At 39.6% G+C, this 17,281-nt stretch overlaps 1 protein-coding gene across 13 annotated transcripts in view; it reads right to left on the bottom strand.

Moving 5' to 3' along the window:
* The window catches only part of SCAI (suppressor of cancer cell invasion), a 49,036-nt gene that overhangs the window by 8,344 nt on the left and 23,411 nt on the right, over positions 1 to 17,281 (bottom strand). For all 13 annotated transcript variants that reach the window (XM_055801843.1, XM_055801816.1, XM_055801827.1 and 10 more), the window contains 12 exons: positions 17,157 to 17,252; positions 16,444 to 16,530; positions 15,770 to 15,868; positions 14,334 to 14,430; positions 12,674 to 12,772; positions 11,416 to 11,568; positions 10,467 to 10,568; positions 9,580 to 9,681; positions 7,944 to 8,022; positions 5,734 to 5,833; positions 5,183 to 5,264; positions 277 to 349 (listed from right to left, as the gene is read on the bottom strand). In XM_055801843.1, coding sequence (XP_055657818.1) covers positions 277 to 349; positions 5,183 to 5,264; positions 5,734 to 5,833; positions 7,944 to 8,022; positions 9,580 to 9,681; positions 10,467 to 10,568; positions 11,416 to 11,568; positions 12,674 to 12,772; positions 14,334 to 14,430; positions 15,770 to 15,868; positions 16,444 to 16,530; positions 17,157 to 17,252 — 1,169 coding nt within the window. The remainder of the gene's footprint in view (positions 1 to 276; positions 350 to 5,182; positions 5,265 to 5,733; positions 5,834 to 7,943; positions 8,023 to 9,579; positions 9,682 to 10,466; positions 10,569 to 11,415; positions 11,569 to 12,673; positions 12,773 to 14,333; positions 14,431 to 15,769; positions 15,869 to 16,443; positions 16,531 to 17,156; positions 17,253 to 17,281) is intronic.

Below are 17,281 nucleotides of genomic sequence, written 5' to 3'. Positions count from 1 at the left end.
CCCAGCACTGGGCTGGCAATTTTCCAGGTCTCCATGTAGAACAACTTTGCCTTCTAGCACTTGTTGAAGTTACTCGTAGAAATATCATCATTAGAATAAATTACTGGCCATAAACCGTAACTGAAGTTTATCACACTACTTCAGGGAACATTAATCTGATTTAGGGATTGCATAGTGATGAAAAGCTATCTCTTCCTGAAGAATCAAAGTTACATTCTTTTAGGATAGATATATGATGCAACTACAACTTGTTAGGAAATGCAGTATTACACATACCTTGTAATGCTTTTGGATATGCTGTTGGAGAAAGCAAGCACACCAATGGTTGTCCAAATAAGTTTGTGAAATTCTGTAACAGATAAGAATTTTGAAGTATTGATGGTCACTTCGCTTGCTTTTGAATATTCAGCAGGTTAAGGGTACAAACAAAGACTATTAATGACAGAGAACACACTAATGCCCATCACACAGTTCAGCATTGGCAGTAAGCCTGACAAGTTGACTTACTTATAGATCACAGCACAGTAGGAATATAACCCATTATATTTTAAAGGAATTCTAATTCTCTCATTTCACTGCTACTGATAGCACACTAATTCCATGGAGATGTGGCTTTCAGTAGTAATACATTACTTGAGGAAAAAAAAAATCATGTTCTGCAGTAAAATTGAAAGCTATTGGTTTTCAGGTCAAAATAGATTTAGCATCTTTCCTCAATACCAGCTGAACTATCCAGTCAAAGTGATTTCTTTTCCTTTTTCTTTCTAGCAGGAGGAACTACTTCTGATGAGAAGAGCCCAGTGGACAGAAGTTTCAAGATAAATTTACTTTAAAGCAAGTATGTCATAATCTTAACATCTACTATACTGAACCCTCATTTTACAATACTCATTCCATGCACTTTCCACCAGCACCTTAAAGATTGCCTAAGTGTCCTGCTGCATAAGAATTTCTCCAGAAACCTCAAATACCACTATTGTCCAGTTTTACCAACATTTACCTGGTAACAGTCCTACTGTGTATCTGTCTGGCAGGTACAGCGATTCAAAAAGTCATTTACACAACCTCATTAGCTGTCATATGTCTCACCAAAACAGCTTTCTTGAAACTGAAGGATTGCAAAGCCACAGAAAATGTAAAGGATCATATATCTGCATCCCATCAGAGCACATGAGTGCAACACACGTGTCTGCAGGTTATATTCTTACAATTTGGCAGGTTACAAACGTGAGGTATACCTCACCAGAAGTATTTGCTTGTGTAGAATCATCAAAAAGCTAATTGTTTAATTCCTTCTGGCTTCTGCTTAATTCCAATGGAACTGTCCCTTCCAGGCAGTATATTTCAATTAAATTAGTTTCACTGAATTTATTTAATCTAAATCTGCTAAATAATAAAGACTGTAATCTAGTCTAATCAAAATAAAACATCTCCCATATCTGACAGTGCTGACTAGTCCTAAAACCCCTTCTATTTCATTAAGAGCCCATGGGAGATTTATAAAGCTAGATCCTAAGGTTTGGTCTTTAATGAAGAACAAAGACTATTACCACAAAGACACTAACTGCAGGCCAGACCAGTAATTAGTAAAACTGTACCATAAAGAAACATTTAAATCTCCAGAAGTCACCCCAGACATCGCCAGTTTGAAATTAATACACACTGGCAGGTTACATGTGTTCAAGTAACATATATACTTAGTATTCATGAGCCGATTCACATGTTTAATTCTGTCTTGTACCACCCGGTTAGAGACCAAAGCACACTCTCCATCAGTAGAAATGACAAAGCAATTAAACACAGCCTACAGCTATAAAGCCAAACCAAGGGTAACTCATATATCTCAGGAAAGGTATTACTCACTGACAGTATCTGAGATCATTCTGGACTCTGTCCCAGCAGAGGTTAAGTCAACATAGCTAGTAAGTCCTGCAAAGGGGAGAAACTACACTGTTTAGCACAGAACGCGCTCTTTGGAAGACAGCTCATGCCACTTGCTACATCTAAACTACAGATCCAGAAGGACCAGACTCTCAAGCTTCCGAGTAGCCATCTCAGCTCTTTCCTAGATCCAAAGGCCTACCATAGCCCAAGCGAAAACCAGGATTCACTCACCCACCACCTCTGCTCCTGATTTCCACAGAAAAGCGCTGTGGGCACACACGTAGCAAAGGCACAGGAGCATGTCACAGCCATGGCTGGGAGCTGAGGACCATAAGGCACACCAGGAAAACCTATCCTGCATTCTAGATGTGGATAGTAGCTCCGGGTAAGGAGTGCCCTACTTTTCAGCACATGGCCAACTCCAAAAAAGGTGAAAAAATATTTTTGTTTCAAAATTGACTCGTTTTTTTTACTTTATTATTCAATTCAAGTTTCCCAACAGAAGCATTGCTGCTTTTTAAAATGCGTATCATATACATCTCCTTTCAAAAAAAGAACTATCCATCATCTCCAAAAGAAGTCACTTCACATGTAAGCTTTACTAAGCTGAGTATTTACACCACATCACTGACAAGGCCTTGCATTCTTACTGGCCAGAGTTTTGTTTTGGTTTGGTTTTCTTAAGACTTTTCATTTGACCATAATCTCAGACAACCACAGCTGCAAAAAGATACTGATTTAAAAATATTATTTTATCCACGTATACAGTGGTAACCTTCAAGAACACAACCATCTATATTTAAATGGAAGTGTTAGAAAAAATTCACAGCTTTAAGTAGATATGCTCGATTTGCAGTTATCTTCCACTTCCAGCTAAATATATAGGGGTGGAAGCTATTCAAGCGCCGCTGATCTGACAAACTGGCAAGTCACTTCCTGGCAGGACTTTCAGTCATCACCAGCTAAGCCCTCCAGAGAAGGGGAGAGGATGAGAATGCATGCAGGAGAGCAGAAACTGGCTGTAGAAAAAGATGCGTGAGCAGTTGCTGTTACTGCCAGCATTGCTAGCAGTGACATTTAAATGTCAGGATAGCTACTGTCCTATCAGAAAAGATCAGAGCAGTGATGTGGAAAAAAGTCAGTCCACTGACTTCAACTTCTCAGGCAGTTGCACAGAACCTCTTTGTTTGTGCCACTGCCTGAGTCTACAAAGCATCTCACAACACACCCAGAGGACAACCACAGGACAGCACTATCAGTATAGTCTGGTGACAAGGAACCAAGCACGTAAGAACACTCAAAATGATGACAGACAGGAATTTACAAGGGCTAGAAAATACTGACATTGAGAGCTGTGCCATCTTCCTTCACCTGAAAACAAACAAAACACCTAAACCCATCCCCACACATTTATCTGCCTAGGTGCAGTAGACTGTTTTGAGTTTTCAAACACTGAATACATTTTTTTAAATAGGGGTCCATGCGCACACACACCCCCCCTTCTCTTTTTAGACTCCTCACAGTTGTACCCACACAATTCTGATCTGGGTTGGAATTCCTAGCAGCCACTTCCATAATCCTGCCCTGAAGTACTTCCAAAACCTCACATTTCTATACTCCTTACAATACAGGCAGGGTTGGACTTCTCTCATGCCAGCTGCTCTGTGTGGTTAAGAGATGGAGCACTGGTGTATTTTACATTACTGATGGTCAGCTCACTGCAGAACAAGGACAAGAAACTAAATGGAGGTTAGTTTTCGCTTACTGTGCGCCCACAAAATCTGAAGAAAATTTAAATATCAAATTTAAATGCAATATAAAAAGCAAATTCTACCGTAAACACTTGAGTTATATTCTCATGAGAATTACAAATCTATGTGTGGGAATCAATCACCTCAAAAAGATCCTCTGCTCTAAGCTGTCCACAAAGCCCCAGTATGTCCAGAGCTGTATTTGAATTAAGGATCACCAGGAATCCCTTACTCTCTCTTACAGGGCTGATCCACTTGACATCTTTCAGCAATTCTACCAGAGAAGAAGGGAAGGGGGAGGATACGACACCAAACCCAACCCAACCCAACCCACACTTTTTCCCCTGAAACACACTGGAATGAATGTCAGAAAAGAGCACAGGAAAGTAAGTCCCTACCAAATGCTTGTTTTCTCAGAAAGACAAGTAAATCATTCTACTAATTGTGCTTCCCTCCCTTCAAATGGGGAAGGGAATTTAATAAAAAGCAGATTTGCACTGAAATCTAGTGCGGTGCAGTTAAATGCAGTAGTATTTAAAAAGCCCTTTGAAATGCAATACAACACAATAAACCAAAAGCCCTACAGAGAGGCCAGATCATTATTTTGACTGTCAGGTAAAGGTTGCCTGGCTCAATAGAGAACTATTCTGAATCATACCGATCACTGATTTAGCACCTCTTGTTGGCCAACAAATGCCTTTAAAACAAATGACACAGACTATGGATAATGAACAAGGAACAAGTTCATCTGGCCACTAGACGTCCCTATTCCTCCTCTGAAATGCAGCTGCGAACGTTCACTTTTCTCACTGCACATAATGGAGCTATAAAAAGGAAGACATGAGGAAGTGGCACTTTCCCCAGATACAGCACATTCTTAATATCCCATTCATGAATGAATAAATGTAATGCTATCCAGATTCAGCTGGCAACTAAGATTGAAAATGCCTGCTTCTGTATTACCCGAATTGCAGATTCCCAAAGGTGATTTGGCATGGAGTAATTCTACTGTAAGTCCATAGCACCCTAGGAGGGAGGCTCATTGTCCAAGCATATACCACTCTACAGTAACACTGGATGCTAATTTGAGTCTTGTTATGTCCTTGGTTCAGATACTTTTCAGACACAGACACCCTGTGTTTTATAAGATCAGGCTCAATGCTTTGACTCCTTTCTGCTGCTTAAAAGCAACTGAGTGTTGGATGACTGGAAAAAAAAAAAGCAGATTAGTTATCTCCCTCCCACATGCACACACACCAAGATTTGTCTTTGGTATATAACAAAAATAAACCTCCCACCAGAGACCTTGGAAATCTTGAACCTTTTTTCCCTCCAGGAGGATTTATTACTTTCCAATGAGCGGCTGTTCATGTGCTTCTCCTTCTTGTTCCTATTCATAGGATCAGATCCTGACTAGCATGCACAACCTCAAAAGAAAAGAAAGACTGAATACAAACTGTTTAAAAAAATTGCCTGTTAAAAGTGTAAGCTAACTAGGGGTTGACACTGTGTCCTATCACACAAGGAGCTGCCTTCAAGAGCCTTACCTTATAGGCAACACTGTTTGAAGAGTCCACAATGATAAACAGGGGCTTTCTTGTGAAAGGGTAGAGATCTCCAGGGTGAAGACTGAAAAGAGAAAGGGACACTTCACAGAGCACTAGAAATGCTGCAAAGCTGTGAGAGTGCACAAGTTTCTCAGATACACAGCTGCCCGTGTCCAGATAAAAAGCAAGCAGATGCCCCACGTCCCATCCTCAGATTCATCCTCAGAGAGTAACTGCAAAACTAATTTGGTATTCTTTATATTATGGGCTACTGGACAGCAATAAGAGCTATTTTATCTGCTTCAGAAGTCATCCACCTTCAATTTGAAGTTTTCCCGTAATAAATAATTTACGTTACATCACATTAATACTTTTTAAGTGTTTAAAGCATCATGTAGAGTTGCATATTCATTTCTAATTGTTCAACTTCAAGTCAATCTACATTATGATGTCCTGCACTAAAGAGTTTGAATTCCAGAGGCTTTGATACATGTTTCTCCATTAAAGACAGTTTATTCTGAATTTGCAGTTGTCACACTCATGAAGCTTACCAGTGCATCTCCTTGTAAGATTGGTTTCGCTTGTGGATAGCATCCCCATTTATAATGTCTCGGTTACTGTTTGTCAGAACACCACCAAAATCATATGGACCTACACACAGCAAAAAGAAAGCTAAAATTAGTGGAGGCAACTCACCTCTTATGGATTTAATGACTATATGAAAGCGAGGAAGCAACCACAAATCCCAAAAAACTAAGTGAATCTGAATTACTGCAGTTGTAAGGAGTGGATGGAGGAATGTGGAGACTTTACTAACTACATATTCTATTTTATACATCTTTAGTAGTTTCAGCATCTATCAAATAGAAGCAAGCAATGCAACTTAATAACTTCTAATTTATTTATTCACAGACATAATACAAAAGATCCAAATACTGGTTCTTGTTACACTACATAGCTAAAAGACTAAACCCCATTACACATTTCATACAGGAGAATCAATACCTTTGTAAAATTACTATATGAGCTAGGATATTCCAGATCCAGAATCTGATCAAAAAATAAGACTAAATCAATCAAAAACCCTGGAGCCTCTCAGAATAGCTATAATGCTATCATCTGCAGTTATAACAGTGCAAAGAGCAGAAGAGAGAGCGCCAAGAATGAAACTGCTTTCAATACTCCTAGAAAGGACAAAACAGTTTTAACCAGATTTTGAATCTGCAGTAAAGGTTTAAGATTTCAAATACAGAATTCACAATTTTTACATGCACACAACCTGGCCATGTGTACCAAAGGTAGGCTAAAGAAATACTCTGCTAAGTTTGCACAGCTGAGCTACCCATCTAACTGTCTGATGGAAAGCAAAGATGAAAGTAATGGCTATAAAAAGTATCAAGTCCATATCAAATCCTACACAAGACGACATGTGCTAGAGATACCAGGAAACATTTCTGCCATCGGAATGGGTATGAAATGTCACTAACATTAGTAAAATAAAGTATTAGTATTTCCTCATTTTGTTGCACATTTGCAGACATTTGGTTGACCCGTATTTGGCCACCAAATGCAATTTTTTCAGGTTTGGATACATAAGACATCTTTCCATTTTAAGGGAAGCTTTGGGGATACAAAATTAGGAACAGAACATACATTAATTTAGCACTGTTACAAATGTCTCAAATGATCTGTCAAACACAAATGGCTTACAGGCAATAAACAGTGCAACTTGCAGCTGATCTCCCTTTTAATAAGGTAGAACTTTCTGGTCTGTACAGACTACGCTACCTTATTAAAAGAATGGAGTTGTAATGGAATTCATTTAATGAGCTCTTCAGATGACAGCCTGGATGCCTCTACAGTAAGGTATCAAGCTGAAACGATACATGCAGTGAAGTGGACATACCACAGGCTTTAAAGAACACAGTTTAGTTAGAACCTATCACCAAGTTGCAGCAGAAAGGAAAATGTTAAAATCATTTTCAAAAAAATCACTGCCATAATCCAAAACTGACAGGGATTTTTTTTTTTCCTTTAACATTTTCAGAGCTCTGTAAGTCATGCACTGGGATGGACAAGGCATGCATCTTATAAAGGAATGCAAGTCTCAAACAGATGAGGTGTGTACAATATTTAGGATGTTAAAAACTCTTTCCCCCCCCCCTTAAATTATATAAACAGATCTTTTGACTTCTTTACTTCAGCCAACCAGCTTTCAGCTTTTAGATTGCAGCTGCATCCAAATATTCTGCTAGGTTGCAAAGAGGAGGAGGATGAGGTGAGGGGAATTGTCAAAAATCATGAGAAGGGCTTGAATTGTCAGGTTAACAAGCGTGCAAATAGAACAGTCCCTGCAGACGCTTCAGCCCTTTTACCACCCATCCCCTGACCATATGTTCTCATAGCACTGGAAACTGGAAAGAATCACAAAGTGCCATTTAGCCATTTTATTAACTTTGTGCTGATGCATCAACTGAGCCATGTGCTCTTCAAAATTGATGAAGCTTTTAATACTTCAGATGCATCAAAAACTCAGTATGCCCTTTAAAAAGGTCTCAGGTTAACACACACTAATTAAAACTAATTAAAGGGAATCAACTATTGTTTGTGGAAAAAGAAGGCTATCTTACTAAGTAAACAGGCGAATAAAATTGACTTGACTTTTTAAAAGGAGCTTTGTGACATCTTTCTTGGTCACTTGTCCTGGAACATAAAGAGAATTCAAGCCCTGTTCATGACAGGGAGCATTCCTTTATTGTACCTTCACTATCCGAACGACCTGATGGAAACACGCCCGTGGCAGACAAGTAAATCAGCAGTACACTGTTTGCAGGCAGCTCCTGAAATTCAGATAAAGAGAAGAGTGGCAAGGGAAGAAATGTGTAAGTTTATTTTAATAGTCAATCATCACCTTCATAAACACACTGTCATTTAAGATTGTGCTACTCCAGCTTCTGGCTTCCATTCACTCTATTCTTCCTATGTGTATATACACTTCTTTTTCCCCACACAAACCTCTAGGTTGATATTAGAGGTTCAAGCAGCACTAAAAAAGCATCTGCTTCCACATAGACTCTCCTACTATCTAGCCAGATCTGAGGCTTTCCAAGACATGGAAACCAAAAGCTGCCAAGATCCATGTAGACCCTAAATCTCAAACAATTCAGGATCCTAAAGGAAGTTCTTTATTTCCAAATACTCCAGAGTCTGCAACATCTGCCTCTCTGCCTTGACCCTTCTTGGCTGGACAAGCACAACACATACACGTTTCTGTATAAACCTGTAAAAGAAATCTATTTTGCACCTTTCTAATGGGCTGTCTGCATGAGGAAACAGATGCTTTTAATTTCTGCAAAAGGCTGAGCATGCAGGCACCCAAAATTCTAAAGTAGTAAGGATGCACTTCCTTCACCTCACCAGCTGTTTCTTTACAGTTGTTTCTCGAAACAAACTGAAACTTTTTTCTTTATAGGATTCATATTCTGTTTTTACTACTAAACCCTAAATTGCTGACTTGTACAGTCATAATTAAGCATAGTGAGACCAGCAACTTCATGAAATTAAAATAAGCACAGCAACTGTATTAAGAAAAGTCCACAAAGGTATAGATTACTTACATGGAAGACAACAGTAGGTAACAAAACAGGCAGACAAAAATATAGTATGTGCAGGAGAGAGATACAATTTGAATGGGATACAGAACCGGCGACATACCACTCATGCAGTGCTTAGAAGTAACAGATTCTCAACATACTTCCCTGATTTTGGATTGTGTTTGGCACAACATGAAGTAGAAGAATATTCTTAAGATTTTTCTGTACTCCAGATCTCTTATCTCAAGAAATATTTCCCATATAATATATATACACACACAGAGAAACTAACTTCATATACGAAACACTTATTTTTTGTATATAACTGTCTGTATATATGAATATAAATTCTGTGTATATGCATGTGTACCTACATACACACAAATAAAATTACTGGGCAACATTAAATCATATGCAGCTATTACATTACATCACATTACTTAAGACTTTCTGTAGCATTGCCAAGCACCACACGATGCTGGACAACACAGGAGCTGTTCAAGCTTTGCTTTGAAGATGGCTACACTTTAGCAGTGATGTAACTGCCGTGTAACAGCAAGCTGGGTTTCTGTCTTAAGGTGCAACTTTTTTTCTTTGCCTAACAGTAACCCACAGATTTGCCTTTATTATACAGTTTACACATATCTATAATACTTCCATCCTCTCTAAAAGTTCATATTGAGTATTTTAAGAAAAGGCTTCATTATCTTGAAATATAAAAGATTATCTCAGCCACATTTTATTCAGTATCACATATAATTGTGGATATTTTTCTATTACAGAAAATTCACTGATTTCACAAACCTTAAATGATGCTGCTAAAAACGTATATAGCTGGCTAAAAGTTGGCTTATAAAGTAGATATTTATGGGGGTTTTCCCGCCTGGCTGGTTTCTCCGTGGATTCCTGTTAAAACAAACAAACAAACCCACAAAAAATCCAACAACTTTATATTACCACAGCAGTTTCACAACCCTCTAAATTTACATTTATTAGAACGTTCATCTTCACCATACTTCCCACACAAATGGTCTGCCCATGCTGCATTTCCTAGTACACAGTAAACCAAGATACACAGTATTTGAACCAGAACTTTCTATTATCCCTCATTTAAATCCCTTTCCTGAATCTTTTTTACTTTCTAAAGCATCACCTGAGAAAAGAGTGAAAAAATTAATTCCTCATCTCAATTAAATAAATGAAAATCTGTGTATTTCCTTTTGCCTCCAAATAAAAATATTTTTAATGCTTTCCCTGAAGGGAGTATTTAACTTTCAGATGACTTAGCAAGCTGGTGAACTTATCTGGCTGCATGATTGCTAGAGTGAAAACAAAGGAAGGGGTAAGTGTACACAGAAAAGGACAGGCATGGCACCCCTTCAAAAGGGCCTCAGCTAGACCAACGTAAACCATTGGTGAAACGATGCCCAAATAGTTGTTTCTGCGATTCTGTCACTATTGAAGGTTTGCCAACAAGGAAAAAAAAAAGTCTGTGTGTGTGAAGACATTACTTGGATCAAACTCCACAGGTCTGAGCTACTCTTCACTAACTTCTAGGAAGAGTTACACCAGCTTTACTAGCCTGTTTTGTATACCAACAATACTGAAAGAGTACACTATTTAAAATGAAAAAACCAGACAACCCAGCTGTTAAGATCTGTTGCCAGGTTTATCACTGAAATAAAACTTACCTGCATTCCAGGTTTGTTCATTTGTGATGCTAAATTCATTGGTTCCCTTTCAAGTGCTTGTAGCATTCGGAACATATCAATTGTTAATTCACTGAACTTGACCTGCAAAGAGTCAAACAGTTTATTCTGCCAGATACGGATTAAAAAGTATTTCTTCGGAATTCTCCAGGTAAGCAATTCGACTGCATACCAGACAGACCATTTTCTGTCTCTCTAGGATCTGTCAGTGTCATCTTTGCATTTCCGAAGACCTGTGAATAACTTTTACAAGACCTTACAGAGGACAAAGTCTGTTTATTACTGGTCCACCAGGCCAGTTAACTGGAGCACGGACCCCTCCTTCACAAGTTACAGATTTTCCTGGGGTGTTTACAAATCAAGTGCTGAAACCACCATGTTCTTTCAGATTTTGTCTAAATTTGTAAAGATACACAAACTATAACTTAGATACAACTCCCTTGCTTGCCTGAAAAAAAAAAACCTCAGAGAGAAGTCACAACGTCTGTACAACTTCACTATCATTACCATCTAAAAACCAAAACCTTGAGTGTCTTTTGAAAACCCCTTCCCCTGTCGCAAATTCAGTTGCAACAAGCCTAAGTGTGCCACGTGAAAGCCTAAGTCAAGCTTTTTCTAGACGTAACCCAGAGGCCTCTCATGCTTGGACATCAAGAACAATCAAATATATGAAAAAATCATTTGTATCTACTTAATTGACATGATGAATATAAGCTGTAAGAGGTCAGTACCACAGGTCTAATAGCTAACATTTCATTTTTAGCTCTTAGAAATAAGAGCCTCCTCTTCTTGCTGCCACTGCAACATCATGATCAAAATATTTTAATGTTCACCTCAACTGGAATCTCTGTTGCATGATCAGAAGGGGTGTCATGGGGGCAGGACTCTGAACTCCAAAGATACAAACCCAAGACCCCAAAATTGCCTTTACCTGGTTGTTGCAGTTCCCAATAATCAGCGCATCTGCAAGAGCAAGCTGTCCCACTATCATCCCCTGCTCTAGCAACGGAGCTCCTGTTTCAGAAAGCCTGTTAGAGGTGATTACAATGGTGTTGTCGTCATTTAAAACCATGACAGGGTCTGCCTAAAAAAAGCAACCACAATAAATCAGGAATTCAAGAAGACATACAGATTTGCAGTCAGAAGATCAAAGGTCTTGTCACCTACAGTAAACATTTCATAACTTAGGCTCTTTTTTATTAATTTACCATACAGATCTTTGTATATTGGCATGCAGGCTACAGAGTAATGCCTTACCACTTGGAAAAGCAACAGCTCTTAGGGACTGCAAGCAAATACACGGTATGGTAAAAGCACGTGAAGGTACAGCAAACAGGAAAACATACTTCCTCAAATGACATGAACTCTGCTTCAGCTTTTCTACACCTGAGGAACCAAATGTCATCAACAACCTACCTTACAAATTCACATAGAACAAACCAAACATTCCTACAGTACAGAAGAACCCTGCACTATTTTAGTTCACCTTCTCTTCCTAGAAATAAACAGCAAAGGAGACTAGAAAATGATAATGCTGCCATCCATTCCGCCAAATTTAAATAAATACTTGTGTGACATAATGACATCTTGTACAAAAGGAGGAAATTATAACACTGTTTCATTTGACAGAATAAAAAACATCTATTATCCTTGTAACAAACTTTAGAAGTTGGTCACATTACATCTGTGCTAACCTATCAGTTAACTGCCATACTTACATCATATTTTCCACTATATACTGCTTATGCATTGCCAGTGGAACAGACCAGTACTCCAACAAAAGTACACCTTGAAATACAATCAGAGCGTCAGCAAATTGTATTGGCTTCCACAACAACAGAATTGGAGTTGGCAGTCTCCAAAATATTGACCATGATAACTGCTGTGCTTTCAATTCCACCATTTTCTGAACACCAAGAGCAAAAACAATAAGGTGATCAAGTGTATCTCAGCTTCGTGCTTCAGTCTTCAACACGTTACATGACCACATCTGACTCTTCAGGCACTTTAATGGCTGTCACTGTTATGCTACTGTGAACATATTTCAATGATTGAATTGGACAGGAACGCTGTCCCTGCATGTGGCACACCTGCTTACCGCACAGAGGTGGTGATACAGAAACACTTCAGTGAACAAGTCAGAAAATTTTGCTTTTAAACTAACAACTAAGAGGGAACAGTTTTCTCACCTCAATAAATGCTGCCACTTCCTGAAGAACCAGGTTCCACTCCACCTGATCTTCAGTATTAAAACGATGAGTGTAGTCTTCAATTTCATCTGACAGCTCCTGATGTAAAAAGTTCAAAGACAGACATAGTCGCTTCTTTAACTGAGAGCTTAACAGGCAGTCAGTAACTTTACAATTTGGTTAGCTGTGCTGGCCTTTAAGAATAAATAAATAAAAAATTACTTGAGAACATATGCAGCACACTTATGACTAACATGTCAGCCAAAACGCGCTCTTTCAGGAGACAGAACGCCAATGTTACACTGAGTTTTGGCAATGCAGTGTCTTTTAAGTAGGTCCAAACGCAGAGAATTTCTGGAGTTAAGTATAACTATCCCACTCATGTACAGCTATGTCACTGGTTATTACCATTAAGCTACAGATACCAAGGATTCACATTTCAGCTTACAAGTAACTTTAAATACACTGAGGAAGTGAATGGTATGGCTTTTTTAGCTGCTACTAAGCTAAGCTAGCAGTTCAAGTAAGCTTAGACATAAAGGCAGTAATGCAACCTACACAAAACTGTCAATACCAGAAGCTGCTTGCAGCAAGGTTGTTAGAAGGGTTTGGGAAGCATATGCTGTCAGGAGAAGCACCACAGAAGATCTTGAGTTGGAAGGGACCCATAAGGATTGTCGAGTCCAACTCCCTGCTCCTCACAGGACCACCTAACACTAAACCAAACGTACGCCCGCTCCCTGCCATCCTCAGGCTCAGGTGCTTTGGGCTACAGCTGCCAGTTCATGCTGGGAAGAGGGCAGGGGTACCTCTGTTGTAGTCAAAGAATACTTCCCTAGCCAGGCTGCAGCTATTGGAATAGTTTCACTTGGTGAAGCTCAAATCATTTGAGCTTCAAGTATCTTTATCGCATGTCTGATTCACAGAAGATATTCACTATGACGGATGTCAGGTATACTAGAAAAGCAATGATCCAACATTGGCCTGTACTCTTTATTTGCTGTAACTAAAGAATTGTGTTTATAGGCATTCAGTCTACTCCCACAGCAGAGGCATATGCAGATCCAGCCTCCACAGTTTCATAGTAAGATCTATATCATTTAGCAAGGTTTAATTTTGATGGGTCTCTGGAAGGTGCAGAATGTATCGGGGATGTGTTCTAGACACGGGACAGAGCAACAGCAGTTTGGAAGGGAAGAGAAATAAGCGCAGTATCAAGCTAGGAGACACTGCCTTTCCAAGCAACAGCGTGTCATGAAGACTTGGTGAAGGGGATTCCACTGATATCTTAAATCCACTACAGGAATGAAGACATACTCAGAGTTATCAGATCATCCCCACGTTTTCAGATGAATAATAAGCATCTTAAGAGTTTATTCCTAACTAACCATATAAATTTGGAAAGTTTTTCTCCAGACAGATGTTCCCATCATACTGGATCTTTCCAAAGCTTTACTTCCTTCTGTGGCATCCAACAGCACAATGAATAAAATGAGGCAGAAAAACAAAGGCTATGCTGCAGTAGCAGCTAACATCATAGATCTAATGAGTGGTATTTCAACTAAAATAGACTTTATTATGGATTCCTTAACTAGCAGAAAAGTCCTGAATAACCAGCAACCTCCCACCCCTTAGCACCTTTATCCTCATTTTGACATACCTTTACAAGGTCCTTTACAACATCCATTTTGTTGAGCAAGAGACAAACCACTATAAACCTTGCATAGTAACGCAGCTTCTTAACCACTAATTCAGGCCTAAACACAACAACAAAAACACCACAGCCAAATTTGAGATTAAAATAGAACATAGGTATGCAACAGGGGTAAGGGAGAAGAGGAATTTAAGACCAGAGCAAGGCTGAACACTCTGCAGATTAAGAGTTCTAACTGAATTCACATGGAGATCAATAGCTGCCTGGCTGCTTAGAGGTTTATTAAAACTGAGTACAGAGACACAAAACACACATCAAGAAAGCCACAGCCTCCCCCTTCCCCCCAGTCTCCTCACATGAGAACAGGCATGGGAGTCAGATATAATCACTGGCTCTTCAAACTTTTTGAGAGTTCACAGGCACTATCTGACCCACTGCACCACATGATACACTCACAGCTGGCTCAGGGCTCACCCACCTGGGACAACTCAGAGATCAGCAAGTCAGCATAACCTATAATTACCCATCCATTTCTAAAATCTTCTGACAGCATCTAGAAACATGCTTGCTCAATCCTATCTTGTCTGAAACAGCTCAAGCACTCAGACTGAAACTTAAGAGATTTTTAAAAGAGAAGATAATAGGATCAACAGGTATCAGCACAGAGCAAGGAAACTTCCATCTTTTTGTGGCACACAGGTGCATTTAGACATCAGCAAGACTACAGACATGCAATTAGTTTAAGTCTAGAGATCCTTGAATGCTTGCCAGGAAACTCCCTAACCAACCTCCTGCATTCATCTTGATTATGACTTCAAATCATTTCTTCTTTAACTATACTTTAATGAAAGAACCGTGGTTTACTGGCTAGAATGTAAGATCAGGATCCAGAACTGAGTTCTCTACCTATTCTTATTTATAGCGATGTTCTTGGCAGGCAGCACATTTTCTGCACTGCCACAACACAGCCCTGCTTTGAGTGTACCTTTCTCAGTACAGTGTCTTAAAAGGAAGATGTTATGCCTCTTGAAGCTCTTGGACCTTGTCCCAGTCAGTTACAGAGGGTTGTTGTACTGCAGTACTAACTGACGTTCCCCTGAAAAGCCTGATTAGAATCAAACAGGTTCCTCTGCTTTAGCCCAACTGACCTATCTTCAGCCACAGCTTACTAGGTCCCAGCACTGATACTGCTCAGGACATAAAATGACAAAGCTTTGGGGCTAGTAGCTTGCTAGCCAGGACCAGATAATAGAATATTCCTCCAGTCATACAGTAAAACTCTTATTTATACTGAGTTTTTTAATCATGACAGGAGAATTAAAAGTAACTTCCTTCTACAACACTGATTTTGTCCCAGTTTTGCTCCTACAGTTGATAATTATTTTGCTACTTTCATACACATTTCTAGTCTTTAAAAAACAAGGGCATTCATTCAGACATACCTGTCTTCTTTGTTGACTTGGGAGTAGTATGACCTCTGCCTAATTGCTGAATAGAAGGAGAAAGCTTCATTGAGATAGCTGGTTTCTGAAGTGCGCAAGCTGCAGAGGAAAAATCAGATTAGCTCACAGCTTCAGCTGGAAATCCATGCCAAACCCTCCCTTGCTGCCCCCTCAACCATCTTGCGCATCAATGGCAAAACTCACTCCGCAAGTAACATCATATGAAAGCCAGACTCTCATTCTTTGTGCCTGCTGGGAAGACAGATTTCAGAGCCTGGATTCCATTTCAAGCAACAATCAAATCTGCCCATCTTGTACCCATATGTACAGGTGACAGGTTAATTGAAGAGTTTAAATGAACATTAAGCTCCCAAACTTGTAAATCATGCTTTTGCACTAGAGTCAAATAAATGCAGCACACACGAAAGACTTAGAAACACTTTTGAGGTAGGAGATGAGTCCCTAGTATCAACATGACTAGCAATGTGGCATCGGGCTCACGGGTGCCTTTCTCTGCAGCACCCCTGTGCAGTCCCAAGGGCCTTCTCATTCAGGAACAGGCATCATGACTCAACTGATACATTCATTTCTCCTGACTGAGTATCCAAGTGCTTGGCATGGAGCTGCAACTAACACTGCATTCCCCTTCTGAATCCTTTTCTGTGCTTACTTACTAATAATGGTAATAGAGCTGCCCAATCTTGGAAGCAATTTCCCCAATTTGCCACCGCTTCAACCCATACCGATTGTCCAATACTTGTCTATTTTGCAAGAGAGAAAAGAAAGATTAAAAGGCATTCCAGAATTTCTCAGAACATCACACCAGACAAGATAAAGTGCCATCATAGGGCCAAATTCAGCTTTCATGACCAGTGTAGCACTCCCAGTAGCACTCCCCTCACAGAGCAAACAGCACTGCATACACACACCAGAACAAGGACCATTTATCTTGCATAAGCTTGCAAGAGCTAGATAGAAGTATGTTGCACAAAATACACACAACAAAAGGTCACAACGTCCCAGGAGAACGCCCAGACTGCGCAGCCAACTTAAGGTGTGAAGGATCAGAGCCCACGCTGCAGCAAGATGCTTCACACCATTCCAGATGGGTTCTGCACTGCAGAAGCCATCATCCCAGCTTCTCTTTGGTAATACATTAAAGCAACATGCATTCAAGTAGAGCAAAAGGTTTTGTTAAAAAAGTCACCCTAAAAACTCTGCAACATTTTAATTCATTAGACTGAGCACTCTGGGACGTGACTATTCCCTCCCTTCGTGCTTTAATAACACAGTGAATTCTCAATCTTAACTAGGAGCCCTACACATAGGAGAGATTAAAGTTAACACTTAAATCCACAGAACATGTCTGCCTACAACATTCCCTTACCGATGTTGCTGTTGAAACTTCCAGAGTTTGGTGTAAACATCAAATGTTCTCCCAAAATAGGATTGCCACTGCTTTTGCCCATACTGAGGTAAATCTCTGCAACAGACAAGTAACAAACATGGAGT

Source organism: Falco peregrinus, chromosome 1 (genome assembly GCF_023634155.1).
Source record: "Falco peregrinus isolate bFalPer1 chromosome 1, bFalPer1.pri, whole genome shotgun sequence".
NCBI classification, from domain to species: Eukaryota; Metazoa; Chordata; class Aves; order Falconiformes; family Falconidae; genus Falco; species Falco peregrinus.
The sequence above is the reverse complement of the archived record's forward strand: the minus strand, read 5'-3'. Positions and strand labels throughout refer to the sequence as shown.